Source organism: Vulpes lagopus, chromosome 2 (genome assembly GCF_018345385.1).
Source record: "Vulpes lagopus strain Blue_001 chromosome 2, ASM1834538v1, whole genome shotgun sequence".
NCBI classification, from domain to species: domain Eukaryota; kingdom Metazoa; phylum Chordata; class Mammalia; order Carnivora; family Canidae; genus Vulpes; species Vulpes lagopus.
Window position 1 is genome coordinate 176,080,183 of NC_054825.1, and position 25,093 is coordinate 176,105,275.

At 39.6% G+C, this 25,093-nt stretch overlaps 1 protein-coding gene across 5 annotated transcripts in view; it reads right to left on the reverse strand.

Annotated features, from left to right (window-relative positions):
- The window catches only part of DPY19L3 (dpy-19 like C-mannosyltransferase 3), a 69,554-nt gene that overhangs the window by 41,266 nt on the left and 3,195 nt on the right, over positions 1-25,093 (reverse strand). For 4 of the 5 annotated variants that reach the window (XM_041743203.1, XM_041743202.1, XM_041743199.1 and 1 more), the window contains exons 3-5: positions 23,404-23,537; positions 3,764-3,854; positions 711-832 (exon numbers count right to left, since the gene is read on the reverse strand). In XM_041743203.1, the coding sequence (XP_041599137.1) occupies positions 711-832; positions 3,764-3,854; positions 23,404-23,537 (347 nt within the window). Of the gene's footprint in view, positions 1-710; positions 833-3,763; positions 3,855-23,403; positions 23,538-25,093 lie in introns of those variants that run through there. The other variant, XM_041743204.1, reaches the window with a different exon arrangement.

Genomic DNA, 25,093 nt, shown 5'->3' on the forward strand with positions numbered 1-25,093 from the left:
ATAAAAAAACATTTGTTACGGAACCCTTAATTATCTTTTCATTGTCACTTAAAAAGTATGACAGTGGAGGGGCGCCTGGCTGGCTCAGTTGCTAAGATCACGTGACTCTTAATCTCAGGGTCGAGAGTTCAAGCCCCATCTTGTGTGTGGAGTCTACTTTTAAAAAAATTTTAAAAATAGGACAGTGGAAATTTAATATTTAGGAACTGGGTGTTAATTACCAGCAATAAGCCTACATCAGTCCTTTCTATGCAAAAGTGTGCCAGCAGACTTCTTCCTACTATGACAGTAGAAGAGGGAAGGAAGCCCTTGAAGACTCTGGCTTCATTCTTTAGACAAGGCTTACATTTAACTTTGTCCAGTACTGGCTTATTTATGTGAAGTGGTCATTGTGATTTGCTAATTTCCAATTTTTTAATTTCATAGATAAGGGAGGCATGATTACACGTTTCTAAATGAAAATACCTATCGGTCTCTAGACTGCACGCACGTATTATTGGCCAGGAGGCATCTATAGACACAAAAAAATCTTATAAAAACATAAATAAAAAACAAAGTTCACAAAACATCTGGAGAAAATTAGGATTTTGTTGCTTTTCTACCAAGCCAGTTCAAGACCAGAATAACATACGTGAAGGTTTCAACTTTATAATAGCACATTTTGACTTTCATGTGATATTAACAATTCAGTGTCACAGAATACAACATACCTGTATGGGCAGAACTCTATATAAAATACTGAGAAAAACTTCTTGGTAAATATTCATTCGCTGAAGAAGGTTAATTGTCCTCATAGACTCAGTTTTGTTATCATATATTAAGCCATGAAAACCTAAGGTTGAAAGGTTGATATTTGAAAAATCAGGAAAAAATAATTATAAATTACTCGTTCATTTAAAACTTTTAACAGATTCTTTAGTGTGTGCCAGAGAATGTGCTATGCACTGGGGATAGAATGGTGAGCAAAAAAACACGGTTCCACCCTCAAGGAGCTTACTGTATACTAGATGGGCATTTACATGTTTATACAAACATAAGTGAATTGTAGCTTGAGTATGTACGATATAAAAAACACCCATGTGCTCTTCTACAGAAATTTAGGTCAAGAGGATTTTATATCCCCACTCTGCCCTCTTGCCATGAGACCTATAACTATCCCTTTTGGGGCTATAAGTAGCCTATGGGTTTGGCCATTTGACTTGTCTGACCAATGGCACGTGAGAGGATGTGACATCTTTTACCAAAACATAATGCCTGTTTCCACCCTTCAGTGTGGCCCTTTCCCTCTGTCATGACAACAGCAGGTTCCAAATAGGGGCTGGATAATAAAAGCAAGAAATAAACCTGTTTTTATAGAATTCCGTTGCTACACTGAGGTCATGTGCCTCTGTAACCAAGCTAAACTAATTAGAAGGTTTGAGGAGACAGTTCATAGAAGAAAATATACGTACAGTCCTTATACATATGAAAAGATACTCAACTTCGCTCCTACTGGAAGTGCAAATTAAAACTACATTGATACCATTTCTCACCTCTCAGCTTGGAAAGGAAATTAAGAAATCTGACAACATCCTCTTTTTTATAGTCCTTATGAAATTAACAGATTTAGGTAATGATCACCAATGGTGCTAACCCATCAGGTGAAAGGCTAATTGAGAACTTATTAATGGATCAGTCTCAACCCTAAAAGAGATAGTACACATCATGTGCCCCCAGTGTGGAAGTGTACATCACCATGCAGGAAGGACTCTTGCTAAAACAGAACCTAGACATGAGCAAGCCTCTAGATCTAATTACCAATTAATAGGAGATGCAGGCAACAGAAAATCATGAAATGACACCATGGTGCTCCAGCAATATCCAGAAAGTGAAAAACTATCAGACAAATAAATCTGTGTTTTCAACAAAAAATTACAAGAAAAAATATGGAAAGAAATCTATAGATTAAAAGAAACACAAGGGGGGGGGCTGGCTGGCTTGGTTGACAGAACATGCAACTCTTGATTTTGAAGGTGTGAGTTCTGGCCTCATGGGGGGGGGTGTAGAGATTTAAAAATAAAACCTTGAAACAAAGAAAGAGAGAGAGAGAGAAAGAAAGAAAAGAATAAAGGGGGAAAGCAAGCAAACAATTGCATTGCGTGGACTTTATCTGGATCTCAAAAACATTTTTATATGTAAAAACTATATTAAAACAAGTTTGACTCGTTGCTCTCAGTAGTTATGTTCCATAAAGTTGAAGTGAACACTGAATTAGCAATACTGAGCCCTGTAGGAAATACAGGGTTTTGTTCTTATGCACCTCTGGTCATGCATTTTCATCAACTGATCAACACAAGACCTTGAGTTACGTGTTTCTGTTTAAAGGCACCTTCTTTAATACGTATAAGTGATTCATTAGCGCCGAACACATGGCCAACAGCACTCTAACTCGTGCCTGGACAAAGCTTATCTAACACATGTGTTTTCTCTGAATGCCCTCTTCACAGCCTGCGTGCACTTGGGAACTCCACACAGCACTTCAGCGCTATGCTGGGAGCCACCTGAGGCTGCCAGATCACCAACCAAAAGCACAAAAATGCACAAACCATGGCCCTAGGTAGACTGGGAAAAGGACACGGCAGAATGAGAGCTCAAACGAGACGGCAGTGCATCACCTTGTGCCACCTCAGCTGGGAACATGCAAGTCAGGTGCCTACCAGTTTCGCTGCTCTGCACAAGCCCGGGAAGGACCGCAAGAGCACCGCAAACATGGGTTCTGGGGTTATAAGCAGATTTTAGTGAGTAAGTGAATTTGCAAATATGGACTCCGTGAATAATGAGGATCAACTGTCTGGGGAAAGAAAATCAACATCTATCCTGTCTTTGTTGTATAAATCGTTCCTCAGGGTCATCACACAATTGAGGAGAAAAAGGTTTCTTAAATAACAGAGTTCCAGCTGACAAATACAAGAGGGAGGCAGAAGGTCACTTTTGTAACTACTGATATAAGGGACAGAGGCAATAAGCATCAAGGGCTGCTAAGACCATTAAGTGACAGGCTGAGGGGTAATTAACCTTATTACGGGGGAGCCTGGCTATCTACACAGGAACCAACTGACTAATACTTCTGGTGCAAAAAGAAAGATAACCAACATTTCATGTCTCCCACTGTGATAGAATTAGAAGTGCAAAACATCACCCATGACGGATTCTTGCCAAAAACGTATCCGAATCCAAGCAAAACCTAGCAAATGTCTCTGTCATGTGTGCTCGTGTGGAGCACAGCAAGCACACAGGAAGTAGGAGAGATCCTTTCTGGGGCTTCTATCAGCAGACTCAAGGTAAAGGTGACGTATGGGCTCTAAACCACTCACAAGCAGTGAAAATGTGGTAAAGTGGCAACTGCCAAATAAAGGACTGGATGGGGACACCGAGAACAACTGTAATTTTTGTTTGACCAAAGTGCCTCCTGTTTTCAGACAATACTCCTTTCCCTTGCGAAGACCTCTTCCAAACGACCGTGAAAAAAATCAGCAGCAAAACCAAGAAATTGCCAACAGATGAGTTTGGGGATGGAGTTGCCTGGAGGGGAGTTACGGGAGGTCTTGGAGAACTTCTTCCAGAGCAAAACGCTGGTTATGTTAGCAGGAAACACTACACGAGTTTAAAGACAAAGTACACAAGTTCTATAAAGCATTTGAGATGCTTTAGTGCACAAGTAGGCTTGGCGGAAATAACTGAGAAGGACGAAGCAGGTCCCTGCAAAGCTCTTTGCTGTAATTACCTTGCATGAGCGTTGGAGCCTGCAGCATTTGCTTGTAGTAGGAGTAATACAGTCCACATTCTGTTCTGAATGAGATTTCTCGCTCCACTTCCTGAAATAAAGTTAGGTCTACTGGGTTTACATGACCTCGTTTTGTGTTTTTTTTTTTGTTTAAAACATCTATTGTCACAGCAGAAACAGGATCCAGAACTACAACTTCAAAGGAAAAAAAAAAAAAACCCAAAACCTCTCAAAACATAGTCTTACAAAATCTTGGCCATCAATAACAATAGGAGGCTGGTCATCGTTGAAGCTGGATGGGATTTACAGGAGTTTATATTATGTGACTCTCTCTACTTATGTGGATGTTTAAGATTTTTCCGTAACAAACCGTTTTTACAAAATGGAGACAACTAGTTCCATTTACGCTGATGTTTCACAGTTAACGATCTTCTTTTATTTCACACAAATTAAAACTTAAAAAAAAATGCCACCAGTCTTATGTAATACTAGTGAGAATCAAAATAGGGACAGTATAAAAAAACTTCCGAATGAAAAGAACTATAATTGCATTAGACACCTACCTAAAAGCTAATGGTATTATATAAGATTAATAATTTGGTTTATTCTAAGACTGTAGGTATTCTTAGTGAAATGGGGCAGACCTTTTACATGTGAATTTTATATTGACAAGAGTCATCTCGCGGAAAGGTGCTCCTGTAGGCAAATGGATACAAGAAATATTAAACTACTTTTAAGTAAGTATTCAATTTTAGAAGAACTGAAAATTTAAAGTGACAGCCACTAGTCAATTTGGCTGTTAAGATGCTTTTATGAAATTTAAAAGTTAAATCATTAACTAAATCTGGAGGCAACTGGTGGTGAGGATGGGGAAGACATTCTGGAATAATCATATTAATATTCTTAGATTCTGTATTTCATATATTTATAAAACAGTATAAATGAATGAAAATGATCATTTCTGTCATTACAGATTCTTTTACACCAGTGTTCAAAAAGCCAGGCTCTAGAATCTGGCACGCACTGTCTAATGTGTATTTCCATCTCTGTTTTTCCTACCATAGCAGATCCCGCTTCCATAAACCCAACCTTACTGGGGGAAGATGATAAAACACGAAATACAGTATGTTCTATGGGATAGGCTTCTTTTAACATACCTTTGTTATTTTTCCTACCTCCAACTATTTTTCAAACTGTAATAAACATTTCATGAAAAGAACCACTCATGCTATTTACCTTCAGGCCTGAAATTATTTCATGTATTGCTTTTTTTTTTTTTCCATGTACTGCTTCTACTGTTTAAATATTTCTCCTACCCTTTAAAAAAAAGTGAGTTGACTCATGAATGAAGCACTGAAGAAGTACTCGGTTATTTGAGTATAAATACCCAATTATTGACCTTGAGAAACAAACGTATGTTTTATCATTGTGAACTCTTTTAAAAAAACAAAAAAACAAAAAAAAACCCGGAGGGAGGAGCAGAGTAGCAAACCTTACATAATGAGCTGCCTTCCATGGGGAGCAGGCTTATCTTGGGGAAATCAAACATGGAAGAAAGGCCCAGCCAGGTTCTGAGGTTTACTTTCATTAGCACGCTTGCTAATAAAAAGGACAACATACAGCAACAGGGCTCTTTCAGTTTTTGCATTTGCTACTGTTTTGTGCTGTATCTTTCACAGTGGTAAAGGCAATTCTTAACAGTCATGTTAATCCATTCATCTTTAATTTTTGAGAAAAACTGCTCTCATGCTTTTCATAACATAAAACTAAACTGGTATCACTTGCTTCTACAGTGTTCCCACTCCTACTTGGTCAAGTAGCCACAGAGGCTGTGAATAGACGTTAACTGAGCAAATGTTAGCTTTTGTTCATGCAAATAAGGAAAAAAAACCCCATTAAGTCTAATTACATTCCTTTTCTTCTCTCCAGCTGCCTTAAAGTGTTCAAAGTACGGCTGTCTTCAATGGAATATTCTAATGTCAAACCCGTATCCCCAAATCAAACTAGAGAGCCGGATCAATCATTCACATGAAGGGGGGCTTCATATCCAACGCAGTTCTAAGGATAAAAGAAGACTGACCTCATAAAGATGGGGAATAAAAGGTACAAAGGTAGAAAGCTTTGGTGCTCCACCCCTCTCTTTAATATACCCGGAATGTGTAAAGAACAGAGGGGGTCCTAATTAGTAAAAAAGCATTCAAACATGATTAATTGGTAATCTTGGCACCAGCTGTATGGAACCAAATGCTATACTTTATTAGACAGACACTTGCAAGTTTTACATCTGCTTCATGCTAAGAGAACATCTGCTTTACTCATTCAAACACTTTTCCAGTTTTACAGCAATTTATACTTTGCCTGGTGGATTGTGCCAGTGAAAATGTACACCAATAGAAGTTACCCTCTAAAGAATGCAAAATGAACAAATACTTCATATTTTAATTTGCATCGGTTCCACAGGGAAAGCAATGTTGGGAGAATGAAAACATCTTTTCTGAAGATAATGACAGAAAGAAATAGATGGAAGCATTGTGTCTTTACGGAACTGTACAGCTAAAAAGTAAGTAGTTATATTTAAGTAGTAGTTTATATAGTGCATTAACAGAAATACTAAAAGGAAAAAGCGTTATAAAAAAATGACTGCTCACAATTAATAATTTGCATCCCCTAGAAACACACAAAACATAACAACCCCTTGTAGACATATGACATCAAAACCGCCAAAGGAAACCTCTCATTACCTTTTTTTTAAATCTCATGTAAGTAACTTCTGTTTACAAAAGCTTCACCCAAAATAACTAGGCTGCTGGTGGCGGGGAAGCCATGGAAAGATTAACTTTGTACATGTAATCCGTCTCAGAATTAGGTAACAAATCATCTCACCAAGGAACAGTAGCTCACGATAAGACAGCTGTTCTTGAAGCTTTGTGCTGGGAATCATGCCCTTAGCAAACACATTTATGGCGCGTACGTGGTTTATGGTCTGGTTAGATTCCTGTCCATCTGTTGGAATGGAATGATTCTTGCCCTAGAGTTGATTAATGCCTTGATGGGTGAGAGCTGCCAAGCAGCGTGTGGGGGGTTAGACGGCTGCTGAAGAGACCGTGCACCCACTGGGCTCGCACAGAAGCCACCGCCAGTCCTGGTACCACCACAGTCCCCGCTTCACGGGTTCACCCTCTTTATTCTAAAGAGTCTTTGCTTACTTAGCAAGAGCATTCAGTGAGAAGATATGCAAAGTCTGCGATACCAAGCAAATGTGACAATAACAGAGAAAATACTACCGTAAATTGTACAAGATTGGTAAAAACTGAGTGACAGGAGTGCTTTTTTAGCCAAATGAGAATGATCTTTCCTTATCACTCAACATTTATTTGCTGGGGAATCAAAGGTGTGAAACTTCGGTCTTTGATCCCAAGGGGTTTATGTTTCAATGAGAAGGAATAATGCATTTTTTAAAAAGGAAAATGACAATTCAAGGAAAGGTATCAATTAGAAGGAAGGAAGAGCCTTTTGCCTGAACTATTAACCCAGCCCCAGTGGATTCTGTGCTTCTCATTGGTCTGTTTCCTCTATCTTCCCATTCATTCATTCATTCATTCATTCATTCAACAGACAGATAATGACCAAAAAGTGACAAGCATTCTCCTGCTAGGAGACCCAGCAGGGAACAAAAGAGACACAAATCTCTGTCTTCACCGAATTTATAATGTAGAAGAGAGGGATGAATTTGCTTGTTTAGCAAACAAGCAGAATATGAGAAGGCAGAGAAGGGGGTGGCGAGGGATGGGTGGTGCTGTGATCTTGCAGGTGAGGGGGTAAGGCTGGATCAATGCAGGGACAACTGAACAGAGATCTGAGGAGGCGAGGCAGTGAGCCACCTGCAGGAGAGCCTGCTCACCAGACAGGGCAGCCAACACACACCCTGGAGAACCATGAGGAAGGCAGTGTGGTCCGAGCTGGAGGGGGCAAGGAGGGTCAGGGCGCCGGAGGGCTGGATAGTCTGAGAGGTGACGTGGGCTCAGACACCGGGCGCTGGCAGGTGACAAGGACTGCAGGCTTGTACTCTGAGCTAGGTGTGTGTGCAGGAGTGGAGGGGGAGGTCAGAGTGTGGCTTCAGACACGCAGAGGCGGGCTGTGAAGGATCCGGAGCAGGAGGGAGCTGCCGTAATAAGCCAGGTGGGGATTAGGATGTGAGAGGCCATCACGTTCTAGATACCGTGACCTGAGGTTATAAGGTGGGCCTTGGGGACCAGGACCGTGCGAGGGCAGAAACCCCGAGCCACTGGAGGATGAAGCTGCAAGTCACAGAGATGGAGCCACACAGAGGAGCACCGGAGGGCAGGGCCGGTCAGGTGCCTGGGGTGGGGGGTGTTAAGTGCCCACCGGCCACCCGAACTCAGGCGGCCGAGGAGGCGCGGGGTATGCAAGTCTGGAGTTCAGGGGAGCGGTCCGGGCAGGGGAGAGACATCTGGGTGCCATCAGCACAGAGACGGTATTTAAAGATTGCTCTCAACGCAGACAGAAGAACAGAGCCAAGTCCTGGGTCCTCTGCCAACGAGAAGTCAGAAGGCTGAGGAGGAGCCTGCAAAGGAGCCAAAGAATCAGCTGCGGAGGTAGGAGTGAATCCAGAACACGTGTCCCGGGGGCAGGGAAAGCCGCGGAGCCCGAGGAAGACGAGGACCGGGCAAGGACCACTAAATCCAGCAACCTGGAGGGCATCGTGACATTAGCCGGAACTTTGTGCCGAAGCCTGACCGGGGTGGGCTCAAGACAGGGCGCGGGAAGGGGGGACAGAGGCTCCCGGCCCACAAACTCTAGGCATCTGCGTGGGAAGGGGACAACAACGGGACAGTGGCTGAAAGGGAAAGTGGGGCTCCAACAGCACCCCCCCCACCTGCCACGGGAGAAGGCAATACAGACCCAACTGCTGGAGTGATGTAATTTGGGAGAAGGCAGGGGAGAGGGTCCACACCTGTGGGGACCAAGTCGGCACACGTCCACGCAGACGGGGGGTGGGTGCACGAGGAAGGTCTCTTCAGCTTGCTTCCCCTCCTCAGGTGACAGGGCTCAGGATCTGCTACCTCCTAATATGGCACGTTGGCATTGCGGGTGTTTGAAGCTGAAGGGATTCGAGAAGTGGCAGGTGCAGGAAGGACCCTCTGACCTCTCCCCTGAAGCAGGTCCTAAGACTCTTGTGAAAGCTGTACTCCCCACACCAGGAGGAAAAGACCATCCTTATCTCCGGAGATGGAGGGGCAGGACAGGAGTCTGAACAAACAGGCCTTGCTAAGCTCACCCCGCTGGCCCACCCCTAGCTCATACCTTTTGGTCCTATTATATTATCCAGCTTCCTACTCTTGGTCAAATCTAGTATAAAAACGCGCGGGTTTAACCACTTCTGCAGGTCTCCATTTCCTTCTGAAGGTTCTAGTGTCACGCAGAACTAGTATTACATTTGTCTGCTTCTCTCTTAATCTGTCTTTTGTCAGCTCAACGAACAGGACCCCACCAGAGGACCTAGGAGGGCAGCGGGTTCCCCTCTACAGTGAAATGGGAAGCAACGTGCAGCTGACAGTCAACACTGGGGACGGTCTGGCGGGGAGAAAAGAGGGAAGAAAGGGTTAATCACCCCGGGAGAGCTGGGGGGTAAACAGACAAAGGAAGTGGACTGGGACTGCCAGAGAGCACTTTTTAAAAAGCACATTTGAGGTCTTCCTTCCCTATTAGTTTCACTTTGACACATTTTAAAAATAAAATATTTAGGGGTCTGTGTATTTAATTTTGGATTCAGTCTCTGCTACTTTCTGAGTTTTCCTACTACTTGTAATAATTTTTTTCAGATTATTCTTACGGTTTCCAGGTATGTAACGACGTGATCTGCAAATAATGTGACCTCCTCCTTTCCAATTGTTCTTTTTACTTCTCATGTTTACGTTGCCGGTACCTCCAAAGCCATGTTAAACAGCGCTAACAGGCAGCTTTGGTTTGGGATATGCTTCTAATGCCATGATGCCTCTAGCCATGTGTGCCAACGACTTACTTAAAATGAAAAACGTAGTTTCTCAGTTCCTGAACACATTTAGCTAATGGCTAGAGCATGAATATAGCACGACGAACTTTTCATCCTCATAGAAAGTTCTACTAGATAGCACTGCTCTAGTGTTTCCCTAATGGGTAAGGTCTTAGCATTTGGTCTGAAATGTATGCATGCTATATTTAAGAAAAGGATGTATCTATTTTTTTTTAAGTTTTACTGAGACAGAATTCACATACTATACAATTCACCCATTTAAAGTATACGTCATTGGCTTTTACTATATTCAGAAAGTTATGCGTGCATCACTAGAATCAATTTTAGACTATTCCCCCTAAAAAGGAACACCACACCTCTGAGTTGTCACCCTGGAAATCCCTCATGCTTTCTAGCCCTGGGCAATCACTAATCTACTTTCTATCTCTTTAGATTGACTCTCCCAGGCATTTAGTATTAATGAAATGATACAATACGTGGTCCTTTGTACCTCTTTCTTTCCCTTAGCATGTTTTCAAGGCTCCTCTAACGTAGCACGTATCATCAATTCTCTGCAAAACTGCCAAATAATAGTCCATTCTATGAGTATGCCACATTTTACTCATCCATTCAGCCATTATTTGACATTAGGGTTGTTTCCCCTTTTTGGCTATTATGAAAAATGCTGTTATGAATATTCATGTGCAAGTTTTTGTGTGGGTGTTTTCTCATTTTCCTTGCGTATTTCCTTAGGAGAATTGCTAAGATCATACGATAACTATGTTTCAGTGTCTGAGGGCCTGCTAGACCATTCCCCAAGGTGTTTGCACCATTCTACATTCCCATGAGCAGTGTAGAAGGGTTCCAATTTCTCCACACCCTTGTCAACACTTGTTATTACATTTCTTTTTATTACAGCCTTGCCAGTGGATGTGAAGTGTTATTTCATCTTGGTTTTGATTAGAATTTCCCTGACAGGCTAAAGATGCTGAGCATCTTTTCATCGGCTTTTTGCCCATCTGTAGTTCATCTCTGGAAAAATATCTATCCAAGTCCTTTGTTCATTAAAAAAAAATTGAGCTGTATTATTATTATTGAGTTATGGTTCTTTGTAGATTCTAGATTCAAATCCCTTACATGGTATATGATTTATAAATATTTTCTCCCATTCTAAGTGATGCCTTTTCATTTTCTTGATTGTATGCTTCAGAGCACAAAACTTTCTAATTTTGAGGAAGTCCAATTTAACTATTTTTCTTTAATCACTTGTGCTTTTGGTGTTGTATCTAGGATGGCTTAGCCTAACCCAAAGCCATAATGATTTATTCATGTTTTATTCTAGAAGCTTCATAGTTACATTTAGGTCTCTGATCCACTTTGAGTTAATCTGTGTGTGTATACATGAGAAAAGGATCCAATTTCCTTCTTTTGCTCATGAATATCCAGTTATCCCCAGATCCTTTGTTGTAGACTATTCTTTCTTCATTTAATTGTCTTGTTATCTTTGTTGAAAAATCAACTGCACATAAATGTAAGGGTTTATTTCTGGACTCTCAATTCTACTTCATCTATCCTCATGCCAGTACTCACTGTCTTGATTACTGTATCCTTATAGTGAATTTTGAAATCAGGAAGTGTGAGTCTTCCAACTTTGTTCTTCTTTTTCAAAACTGCGTTGGCTATTCTGGGTCCTTTCAGTTTCCATATTAATTTTAAGGTCAGCTTGTCAATTTCTGCAAAAACATCCCTGGGATTTTGGGAGGGATCACGTTGAATCTGAACACCAACTTGCCATTTTAATACTGTCTTCCAATTCACGAACATGGTTCAAGTTTTGACTTCTTTTGCTCAAAGTATCCTATGCTTTTGTTGCTACCGTAAATGACTCTATTTTAATTTCATTTTTGGTTTGCTCATTGCTACTATATACAAATATCGTAATTAGTTTTTGTATATTGATCTTGTATCCTGAAGTCTTGACAAACCCATTTATTAATTCTAATAGTTTTTTTAGTGGATTCTATATAGAAGATCATGTTATCACAGAGACAGTTTTACTTCTTCCTCGCCAATTTGGAGCCTTCTGTTTCATTTTCTTGCCTAATTACCCTGACTAGGACCTCTAGTAGAATGTTGAATAGAAGTGGCTAGAACAGACATCCTTGTCTTGTTCCTAATCTGAGGGGGAAAGCTTTCAATTTATCACCATTAAATATGATGTTAGCTGTGGGATTTGGGGCAGATGCCCTTTAGGAGGCTCAAGTTCTCTACTTCTAGTCTGTTGAGTGTTTTTTATTGTGAAGAGTTGCTGAATTTGGCCAACTGCTTTTTTTATTTTTTAAAGATTTTATTTACTCATGAGAGACACAGAGAGAAAGGCAGAGGGAGAAGCAGGCTCTACGCAGGGAGCCCGATGTGGGACTCGATCCTGTGACTCCAGGATCACACCCTGGGCCAAAGGCAGGCGCCAAACCACCGAGCCACCCAGGGATCCCCCTGCCAACTGCTTTTTCTGTGTCTTCTGAGATAATCACATGTTTTTTGTCTTTTATTCCAGTGATGTAATGGGCTCATCTGGTCTATTCTTAATTTTAAGTTACATATGTTACAAGGAAATGATGTTAGATTTTTTTTCAAATACCTTTTTTTGCATCTTCTGAAGTACTGACATAGCAAACAAGTATATCACTAGATTTCCCAACAACTTCCTTTAGTTTCCTGGCATAAAAATGACTTTTTCATGGTACATTATACTTTTGATATGCAACTAGATTCTCTTTATTAGTATTAACTAGAATTTTTGGTTCAATATATATGTATGTGGGCTTAGTCTCTGAGCTTTGTTTTTTTTTTTTTAATATTATCTAGATTATATACAATTGATTCTCATTATTCAGATTTCTGGTTTGCAAATCTGCTTACTAGCTAAAATCTGTAACAACAAAACTGACAAAATTAATACTTGCTGTGCTTTTGCAGCCATGTGCAGAGCAGTGAAAATTTCCGTTCCCTAATGTGCACAGTTCCCAGCTGTGCTCTGCCTCTTGTTCCAGCACTCACACAGAAATGATCAGAAGGTGACTACAGTAAGGGGCAGTGCAACACACCGAGTGATGCCCCAGCTCTGGGACCAGATGGATGGGGTCTGAATTCAACTCTGGTACCTCTTAGTGGCGTAGCCTTAGGCAAGTCACTTAACAATCCTGAACCTCATTTTGTAAAATAAAGAAAATAGAAACTACCAGGAAGAGTTTTTAGAATTTAAGATCTATGTGATACACACACACACAACCGTACTACCCCAGGAGTAATGGTTCAGTATTCTCTAATTCAGTGTTCTCAGTGGCTTGTAGAATAGAACTGCTGAGAATTAAGGAAAATTGACTGTAGTTACATTCTGATCCTTAGTTTTGGTATGTTATACCTGATTATAAAAATAAGTTAGAAGTTTTCTCTTTGGTGTTCTAGAATGGCTGAATTAGAACTGGAATATTTTGGCTAAGAGTTTGGTAAAATTCCTCCATAAAATCAATGGGGTCTGCTCTTAAGGGGGTGTAGGATGGATAGCTCTTTAGCAAGTTTTCTCTAAAACATCTGCAAAAATAATTATATTTTCTGGGGCCAGTTCTGATAATTTATATTCTAGAAAATCATGTTTCATCCCTTTATCCAACTTGCACTGGATCAAACAAAATAGACTTGTGTGGCTCTTTCCTATTTTATGGTCTCTGTAGTTATTTCTCTGCTAGGACATTTCATGATCTCTGTATTTCTCTGTTACTTTTTATTTTGGTTATTTGTATTTCCTACCTCATCGTTACCCCTATTTTTCACTCCCCAAATAACCATTCATTTATTAATTATTTTCCTGCTTTCTGGTTGATTAATGTCTCCTTTTACCTTTTATCCTTCTTTCTGCCCCTAGATTTTTACTTTCCAACTTTGTAAGTGGAATTCATTTGTTTATTCATTCATATTTCCTAATATAACAGTTAAGACTATAAATTCTTCTGAATATTGCTCTAAGTTGTATTTCCTAGTCCTGAAATATGGTTTTCATAATTTTCTAGATTTCATTTATAACTTCTATAAATTCAGTTTTAATTTCCCGTGACCAAAAAGTTATGAAATATTTTTAGATTTCTAGAAAGTGACCTTTTTTAAAAGTTATCTTTAGTTTTTATTTAAATGAATGAATAAATTAAAAGTATAATGAGAGTCTGTGACCATTAACCCCAAAGTCAGGATCAAGCCAAGTTGTGATAAAGATATACTGTATTTTTGGATACAGTCTGTATTTCTGGATCTGAGATTTTCCCAATGTTTTAATATATCAATGTCTTCGTTAACTTTCTATGGATATTTGAAAAGAACATTCTGTCTTTAGATATTTATAGATTAGATCTCTTATTCATTATTTTTCTTAGGTTGTCTATATTTTTATTTTTGACCATTTGCTTTTTTTTTAGAAAGAATTAAAACCCAGTATTAATATGTTTCTGTTTCTTCTTTTATTTCCTGTGGCTTTTGCTTTATAAATATTGGCAAGTTATCTGACACACAGGTAGTCCTGTGGTCAGCATGTTTATCTCTGAAAAATTGCCCTTCTTTGCTTCATTTAACACTTTCTGAGACTTCCCTCTCACCCCTTTTAGGGAAATACTTCAGCAAGTCCTTATCTACCTCTGGTCTAAAGTCCTTCTAAGGAACTTTGTTCTAGAAGTACCTTATGAATATAGTATGTGATTTGCATTTTTCTTTGTGATAGAGTTTTTATCAAGTGAGTAAAGCAGACAATTACACAAAAATATTTTGACATATTTGTGTTAATACATTTGTATCATATTTTTTGTTACTTTTTAGAACAAATCCTTTATTATATGATCTGTGTGTCTTTTAATTTGGAAGGTTTATGTTTTTTGTTCTACGAGTTACTTTTATAACTTTGAAGGATAATTTAATTCTCTACTTTTTTGGAGAGTATCTACTGAGTTTCTAAAATAATGACGATCTCATGAAATTTATAGTTCTCCGCTACCCAATTTGAACTTGATAATTTTTTTTGGAATTTTCTTTTATATACACTATATATGTTTCTTGAGTATTTGATTGATTGACTTTTAAGTAGGCTCCACCCCCAGCATGGAGTCCCAGGTGGGGCTGGAACTCATAACTCTGAGATCAAGTCCAGAGCTGAGATTAGATGCTTAACGTCTAAGCCACCCAGGTGCCCGTTGACTTCAGTTTGAAACGAAACTTGGCTTCTATCTATAAAAATAAATAGGTTCCTCCACCATCTTCTACCTTCTTTTCTTTCCTCTCTAACTTATTATTACACTGTTATTCTGTTACTACTTCATAGTAATAACACTGCTAGGTGTTACTACAATGTTTACATCATATATACTTTGTTCTGTAACTATTTGGTGCTAGTTCTACAGTTAAATAGGTTTGCACCTCATGGATAGTCTTTCTGCCACTGTTTTGCCTTTTCTTTTTCAGCTGGATAAAGTTTTCCCTCTACGAATCTCTTCAGGTGTTCTTAAAAAAATATGTATTTCTCAGAATCAAAACAATTTGTATGGTGCTTTTTATACATTATGGAACGACTGGAGTAAAATACATAAACCACATTCTCCTATGTGAGTCTTCCGCAGGCATCATTCCAGGTCTTTAAGCATTAAATGTTACCATGGAAAAGTTGGATGCCAGACTGATTCTCTCATAGTAAGATCTTCTGTTTGGATGTCCAGGGGTTTCTTACTGTTGAAGCCCAGCAATTTCAGAACTATACCCAGCTAATGAGGTATAGGCCAAGTTTTCCTGGAGCCACTGTGCCCTGTTCAGATTCAAGTCATCTTTCCTTTTTCTTTTTAAGATTTTATTTATTTATTCATGAGAGACACACACACACAGAGAGGCAGACACAGGCAGAGGGAGAAGCAGGCTCCATTGCAGGGAGTTTTCTTGAATTATATCTTTGAACATGATTTTCCCTGGTTTCTTTGTTTTGGTTCTCTTCTTTTGGGACAAATTATGCATGTTTGCTGTTGTCTTCATCAGCTGTCAGTTTCTCTCGACTATTTTAACTGTACTAATTTCATTTTATTTTGTTTACTTTTATCAGTCCAATATTTCTCATTCTGTGCCTTCTGCAGATTCTAATCTTCTGCGTGTTGCTTCTGACATTGTCATGATTTCTGTTATGTCATATCTTTTAATTCTATTTATTGTCTAAGTTCTGCCAATGCCTGTTTCATTTCCTTCGTTACTTTCCTGTGTGTCCTTGAAGATGGTATAAATACACCTTCTTACACTCCTGCTTTGAATTCATCTTCTATGGTGGCAAATGCTTATTATGTTTGTTTTTTAATGTGACATGTTTGGTCATAATCTTCATGTCTCTGCAATAAATGGTTTCTGGTGACTATTCTTCATCTGTAATTTGTTCTTGTTTTCCTCTCCCTTTTTTTTCTCGCAGTTCCGTTGTACAGATCCTGTGCTGGTTCCTTCCTGATTGTGAGCCATTTCTGAATGTGAGTTCTTACCAAACCAGCTAATTGAAGGAAGTTTATGTGGGCGAGAGGCCAGGGCAACCAGTCAGGCCAGCAAGAATTCTTGTGATACAGCGTGGTTTGCAAGACTGAGCTCTTTAGTCTTTTCCTCATCTTAGGCAACCAAGATCTGCAGCCTCAGAGTTGTTCAACACACAAGTTTTCTCCCTTTATCCTGGTCTTCTTAAATGCCACTTTTACAAAAATGGCTTGTCTCTGTGATTACTCCCTTCAGCCTCCCTAGCTGACTTCTCTTTCATGCTAGCGTGTCTCCAGGAAAGCTTCCGTTATTACTGCACACATTTGGTCCCTTGGGGACTTCAGTCTCACCCCTCAGGGTATGCCAGCAATCTTAGAGAAGTAGACTCTGGTGACTTCCTCTAAAACTCTGTAGCCCTAAGACTCCTCTTGTGGTACCTTTCCACACTCCTTTGACTTTTAGTGGGTTTGGCGGCCCTCCCTCATATACTGTGGTTCCAGACCATAGACCTTTCTTAGTTTCATCAAGGATGGAAAATGACTACCTGTTTTTCATTTTCCTTAATTGCTTTGAGGTAATTCTAAAAAAATGAAGGAAATGACATCTCTACACTGCCACTTTGAAATAGGAAGTAATAAGTAATTTGAACAGTTTAACCACACAATTAGGAACAATCTACTCAAAACTGGGGAGCATAGACATAGTGAAATAACTAAGTATATAAATTATATAAACAATCATTTACATACAATTGTGAAAGTTTGTATAAATATGTAACTATATATGGGAAAAGCATATGATGCAACATCAAATACATTTGATTATAAAAAAGTATATTAAGTGTGAGTGAATGGCTCAATCAATCCATTAAGCATCCGATTCTTATTTCAGCTCAGGTCCTGATCTCAGGGTCATGAGTCATAAATAAAGTAAAATATATACACATACAGGAAGAAGAATGGAGGAGAAAAATGAAAACTGGTTTTTGTTAAGGGTAAATGAATACTGAGTAATGTTTTTTTATTTAAAGTTTTTTGTTGTTGTCATGGTATAGTTTGTGCAGTAACAAAACACGTGTTCAAAAAATAAAAAGAATCATGCTATATATATTTTTTACTCTTGCATCTACTAAAATCACTAAAAATGCACTGACTGGCTCCCTACTTGCCAGTACTAACTATATCCTCTCCCTGAAGGCAAGCTCCCAAAGCTGCATCCCTCTGCTCTAGTTCTAGCCCAGATCTTCCACAGCAGCCGTTGTTTCTGTCTCCCTTCTCCCCTGCCTATACCGCCTCACGCACCTGTAGAGGTTAACGTGACTCCAAACAGACCACTGTTATTCAGCACTGATGATGCACCGGGCCCCATAAGGGTAGCACGGCAAGTAAGAGCATTGGCTTTGAATCCTTTTAGTGTGTTTTGTTTATAACAAAGGGCAGCAAAAAAGCAGGTAGCATTTAAAGGACAATTCAGAGTTTAAATGTTGGGGTTTTGGAGACAGCCAGATAAAATATGTTTAGAATGCACCTACAACATTGCTAAGCACACAGAAGACATTCCATCAGGAGAAAGGGGAACCCTCTTACACTGTTGATGGGAAAGCAAACTGGTGCAGCCACTCTGGAAAACAGTATGGAGGTATAGCACTACCCTGCTATCCAGCAATTACACTACTAGGTATTTACCCATAGAACGCAAAAAACACTCATTCAAAGGGATAGATGCGCCCTGATATTTATAGCAGCACTAGCTACATAGCCCAATTATGGAAACAGCCCAAATATCCAGAGACTGATGAATGGATACAGAAGATGTGGTGTGTATATCCAATGGAATATTACTCAGCCATAAAAAGAACAAAATCTTGCCATTTGCAGTGACATGGATAGAGCTAGAGAATATAATAATAATTGAAGTAAGTCAGAAAAGGTCAAATATCATATGATTTTAGAGATATGTGGAATTTAAGAAACAAAACAAATGACTGTAGGAGGAAAAAGAGAGGGAAACCAAGAAACCGACTCTTAACTGTAGAGAACAAACTGATGATTATCAGAGGGGAGGTGGTGGTGGGGATGGGTGAAGTAGGTGAGAGGGGACCAAGGAGGGCGTTTATTGTGATGAGCACTGGGTGATGTATGGAAGTGAGGAATCACTAAATTGTACACCTGAAACTAATACTTCCCCGTATGTTAACTGGAATTTAAATAAAAAACTAAAACTAAACAATATGCTAAGACAGGACAGTATATACACATTTTCTATGACCACTTAAAACCAACGTCTACTTCAACGTCAAGTTGCTCTTTGGTCCAGAGTTTCCCACATTCAAATACTAACACTGTTATGATTAGCAACTAACATTAAAAATATCATTCTAAAGGCATGAACTCAATGTGTGATTTGTCTATTTTAGAAGCAATGTTTTTACTTTCTGAATACTTACTACTAATTCAAAGTATCCGGAGAAGATTAAAGTTATTTTCATAAAAAAACAGCCTAGTAATTTTGGTTAAGTATAACCCACAAGTACAAAAGGAAAACAGAGTTACACTTCCCAAACATTCCCATAATCGCCCAAAATGAAAATGGTATAAATTATAGGAGTAGACTTCTAAAGGTACATAAATTCTGAAAATGAGCTTTCCCCAATGTCTCTGATCACTAAGGGCTGGAATTTTCATTGGTTTATTCAAAGAAAATGTACACACATTTTAAAATTAAATAAAATATAAAATTTAGTTCCTCAGTTGCAATATAGCCACCTCTCAAGTATTTATAACAGCTACATCTAGCTAGTGGCTATGGTACTGAACAGTGCAGAAGTAGATCATTTCCTTCATGGCAGAGAGTTCCATTGGATAGCACTGGGTTTACATAATCCAAGATGAAAAATAAACCAAATGCCTATGCAGAGGTATCATCAGGTTTGAGAAATGGCTGAAACATCTGAGGATTCCTCTTGTGATACAGAGGGGGAAAAAAAAAAAGATCTGTGCTACAAGCTACTGCTTGAATAAAGAGAAAAAAACTGCAGTAAGATTGAGCTCGATTGTACGTTTCAGGGGACGGGGGTGTTGGTGGAAAGAAACCTGTTAGATTCGAGGATGTTCCTGTTTTATAGCTTCTCCCAGATGGTATCTGAGGCACAGACAGAAACTAGCCTAGGGTCTCTTTCTCACTCTGCACACTCTTCAAACATTCTTGCCCACACATCTACAAGCTGGTAATATGAAAATGTCCATTTCCAACACAGATGGAACTCCTGCCTCCAGATCCATGAATCCAGCTCCCTTTACTCCATCTCTCTCTTCTTGGACTGTTTCAAAAGTGACTCATAACGTATCCAAACAAGGATGTATCATTTGCTGTCTCGCTGTCCCCAGTAAAGAATTTGGCTGGCCTCTGTCACCGGTTCCTGGGAGGTAGCCAGTAAATCCTCGAATTTCCCAAGTGAGAATAGTGTCTTTGTTGTTCACGGTGGGTTCATCAGGACCACATCTGACAGTCTGTTTTAAGGAGATGACTCAGGGTGGGGGCTGATGAAGCCAGAAAGACTAGCCATGTGATTAGAGAGCTGGGGCTTGGAGCCAGCTGATATTGGCCCAACCTCCGGGGAGGAAAGGGGGACTGGAGAGTGAATTCAATGTTGTGGCCAGTGATTCGATCAACCATACCTACATAAACTCCAGTAAAAACCCTGGACACCAGAGCTCGGGTGAGCTTTGTTGGTTGGCATACTCAACACAGTGTCACATATCAATGTGCCAAGAGGACAATGTGTCCTAACTCCACAGGGAAAGGATCGTGGAAAGCCTGAGTTTGGGACCCTCCTGGACTCCCAATGAGTCTCTGCCTTTGGCTGGTTCTGGTTTATATCCTTTTGTCAGAAGAAAACTGGCAATCCTAAGGGTTCTGTGAAGCATGCTAGCGAATTACTGACCCTGAGGAGATAGTGGGTGTCCCAAAATTTGTGGTGGTCAGAAGTGAGGGTAGCCTGAGGACCCCCTCACACTTGTAACTTGTGTCTAAAGTGAGGCCGTTTTGTGGCACACTGTGCCCTTAACCTGTCAAGTCCCGCTTACCTCTGGGTAGGAGGTGTCAGATCTGTTGCTCTCCAGATCTGTTCCTCCCACAGGGCTCATTACCACAGTGAATGGCATATGGGCCCGTCCATTCAGCTGCTAATGGAAAGAAAGCTGAGGACTCTTCCTTCTCAATCACCATCCACACAAATGAGGAATCCCTGTATCTTTCCAGGTCTATCTTCTAATAAGCTTTGCCTCTGTTCATTTCTCTCCAACACCTGGTCTTTTCTTCTCTGGTTCCATTCTCCTCTTTGTTCATAAAGCCCCATGTGCCTTCTCTCTGATACTCAGGTTGACAGGTTTTGTCCTACGTAAGGGCCTTTGTACTGGTTCCCTCTGCTTAAGAGGTTTTCCACGGACCTTAGCTTAACTGGTTGCTTCCCAGGATTTAAGTGTTGACATAGGTCTTATCTCTAAAATGGTCTGCTTTCCCACCCGATTGTAAGCGTCCTCCCAATAACTATACCCTGTGTGGCTTCCAAAGTAGTACTTATTTTTTGTTAGTCTGTTTTCTCCCTCCTCATCAGAATCAAGTTCCATATGGTATTCAAAGGCTGTATTCTCCAGGCCTAGATTTGTGTCTGGCACAGAGGAGACATGCATTTGCTGACATTCAGATATTACTGAGTCTACTGAATTGGATTTTCTTGGTGGTTTCCTCTCACTTTAGTGCTATTCCTCCTCAAGTCCACTCTCCACACTGTAGCCAGAGCCATCTTTATAAAACAATAAGATGATGACACTTGTTCCTTCATGACCTGGCCTCTCTGTTTACCATCCCAGTAGATTCTCTCCTCATCTCCTCTCTAGCCAGACTGAACTACTTCCAACACCTTGAACGCTCTCGATGCTCTTGCCTCTCAAAGCTTCCGTGCATATCCCTTCCCTAGGACATTCACCTTTCTTCCCCAATTTGTCTGGTTAACCCTTCTCATCCTTCAGGTCTCCTTAACCAGTACTTCCTCTAGAAAACCTTCCCTGATCTTCCAAGGGGTTGGGTTGGGCTACCCCTGTTCTGTGCTCCCACCATACCCTATCCTACCCCCTGACGGTACTGATGTTGGATGGACTGTCATTGTCTGCCTACTTGCCTGTACCCTCAAGAGTGTAAACTCCCTGAAGGCAGGGGCCTGGTTTTAGTCGGCTCTATTGCTATGACTGAGCACAGTACCCGCTGGCATGCTACCAGTGCTCAGTATATATTTACGGAATTAATGTATGATACCGGAAAATCTGCTGGCAAATGTATTAATCTTTGTTACTCTTTCCACGTTCCGCATGGTAACACTGCCACAGAAAAGGAGCTCGATGAATACTCGGTAAAAGTATAATGCCTACTGTAACCTGGCAAGATTTAAGAGAAAAATCAAGGGCACTCAGGTTTCTTGATGATGGGGTGTATTTATTTAAGGTTACTAGCAAGGCCACTTAAAAATTTAAGGAGCTAAAATTACTATTTGAAATTAAGTTCTGTGATCTCTTTCACTATCTTCTCCTTACTACACAGTTACTAGTATTTAATTTCAGCTAAATATCCACATGGGGGTATTTCAGTCTCTAGTCAAAATACTTGGGTGGATAGAAAAAGTAATACATTTTAGTGCAAGGAAATCTGTTTATAAGCACTCCACTTTCAAGAAAAAAGATAAAATTTTTCTTGACAAGGAAAACTACCCACTGTCCCTGAAGGATAAGAATTATCCTTTTACCATGATAATTTGTATGAAGGTATATGCACACATACATACTATACCTATATAGTAATATGACAGATTTTTAAAATAAGCATATTAGAAGTTATTCCTCTAAATTAAATTTGTCATTCAAAGTAATCTCCCTTGGAGATTCAATCCAATAATGGAACCAAAGCTCAAAAAATTTTGGAAAGCTCTTTGAGGACTGTTTTAGACTTTTTTGAATGTTCACATAGATGATAAATATCTGACCTCTGAAAGTGACTTTTACATTTATCAGCAACTAATCGTTAGAAACCATAGTAAATAAAATAAAAGATCATGACATTTTGGATCAAAACTAAATATCTTTAGATGAAAAACACCAGTGATGTGTTAAGTTTCCTTGCATAAGTGATATGCTTGTCCTGAAAACTATAGCAAGTTAAAAGATACCTAGAAATGTTTAAGAGAGAAAAGGGGATAAGGAAATTGGTGTTTAAGAAGTCATGAACCCCAAAAAGGGCAACCCTGGTGGCGCAGCGGTTTAGCGCTGCCTACAGCCCAGGGCCTGATCCTGGAGACCCAGGATCGAGTCCCATGTCAGGCTCTCTGCATGGAGCCTGCTTTTCCCTCTGCCTGTGTCTGTGTCTCTGCCTCTCTCTCTCTCTCTCTCTCTCTGAATAAAAAAAAAGAAAAAGGAAGTCACGAACCAAAAAAAAAAAGTCACGGACCCTCCTGACAATGTGATGAAAATTATGGCTCCTTTCCTCAGAAAAATAGTGGCTTCCCCACCCTCTCACCACTGCATATACGATTAGAAAGGTATAACACACTGAGGTCATCTATGGAGACAGATTAAGACTTCATGGTTTAGAGCACTGGATTTTGGTTTCTTTTCTTTTTTACTGTACCCAACAGAAAAAAAAATATCATACTGTGACCCAGTTTGCACATACATACATATATTGTTACACAAATAATTCTCAACCCTAGTGTATGTGATAATAATCTCTGGCATCTTATTTTAACTAACAAAATTGTTACTCATGATTTACTGCATCAATTTCACAACGTATAAGTTGAAAAATACTAGTTTAGGGTAACTGCCGCATAACTGGAGCAAGTTAACGAAAATGAAAAAAAATTCACTGATTACAAAAATTCTCATGTTATTTTAAACTAAGAAAGTCTTTTTATGCTATGTCCAAACCTTTTAAGACATTAGATTCTTTATATGGCAAAACTGCATTATCTTGGTCGTTCATCTATATGGTGAACTACTGGAGACACTGATGAGCAAATCACACAATGGTCAGAGGAACCCCATACCTTAATATTAGAAAACCATAAATCGTTTTCATGTAAAGTAGCCAAGTAGACCGATGTTAGAAGTCCAATGCAAAGGGCAACGGTTCCACCAACTGTAAATGACAGAAGTTTCCATAACCTTCTACTCGCACAACCTTTTAGAAAAATAAAACAAATAGCTAAGTCAGTAGAGAATGTGGAATTTACTAGTTCTACTTCAGATTATCAGGTATGTTAAGTTCCAGCTGCCTGTCACTGCTGAAGCTTCCCCTAGTCCCAGCAGACAAGTAGGGACTCTTTTCTGTGATTCTGGAGACTTGCTTTCATACTTTATTACAGTTTTTACCTGACTAATTGTTCACTTGTCCAGTTTGCCAGAGAGCATGAGCTTTCCGAGAAAAAGTACATTATCTTATTCATCTTAATATCTAGGGTCTGTATTTGGCATAGTTTAATACCTGTACCTATTGAGTTCATTAAATGGAAGAGTAAATGGGTTGCATGTCTAAGATACAAAAAGTCTTTTCGATGGTCGACATATAATTTGTGGTGTATTCACTAAAAGCTACCAAAAAGCTTGACTACTTAAAATTCAAAAACACACAGGGGGAGAAAAATCCATCACAACTCAAGTTAAAGGACACATAAGCTAGGAAAAATTATTTATAGCACATATAAGAAAGTTTAATATCCTTAATATAGAGTGAACACTTTCAGGATTAAAGAAATGAATATTTCAGTTGGAAACAGATTTAACACATGAGTAGGCAATACACAAAAGAAAAAAATGGCCAATAAACTTAATAGACAAAAATATTCACATTCATTGGTATTAAAGAAATGCAAGTCGGGGTGCCTGAGTGGCTCAGTTGGTTGAACATCTGACTCTTGATTTCTCTGGCTCAGGTTATAATCTCAGGGATATGAGACTGAGCCCTGCATTGGGCCCTGTGCTGGCCAGTGAGCTTGCTCGGGATTTTCTCTCTTCCTCTCCCTCTCCTTCCCCGCTTGCTCTCTCTTTCTCTCTCTCTCAAAAAAAAGAAATGCGTGGGGGATCCCTGAGTGGCTCAGCGGTTCAGCGCCTGCCTTTGGCCCAGGGCGTGATCCTGGAGTCCCGGGATAGAGTCCCGCATCAGGCTCCCGGCATGGGGCCTGCTTCTCCCTCTGCCTGTATTTCTGCCTCTCTCTCTCTCTATCATGAATAAATAAATAAAATCTTTAAAAAAAAGAAAAAGAAAAGAAATGCGAATCAAAACAATGAACTATAACTTTTTAGATGTTGGCCAATTTAATGGCTTAAAAATGCTAACACTGTTTTAAATAAGGGTACAAAATAGGATTATTTTTCAAACACTGATGGTGGAAGAATAACTTGGAAACTCTCTGGAATGCAACATGGCAGTAAGTAGTAAAAAGCTACCAAAATGAGCATACCACTTGACCAATAATTCTAAATCTAGGCATAATAAAAGAAATAAAGTTTTAAACATCTGGCCACAAGGATTTTTATCATAGTTGTGTTAATATAGGTAAAGGGTTAAAAACCATCTAAATATTCAGCAAGGAATTAGGTAAATAAATTAGGCTATCATCACACAATGACTACAATGGTAACATTTTTAAAATACATTGATTGACTTACTGTATGTTCATTACGTAACAAGAGGGATGTAGCAAGTTACAAAACAGTTAGGATCTCAATTTTGTAAAA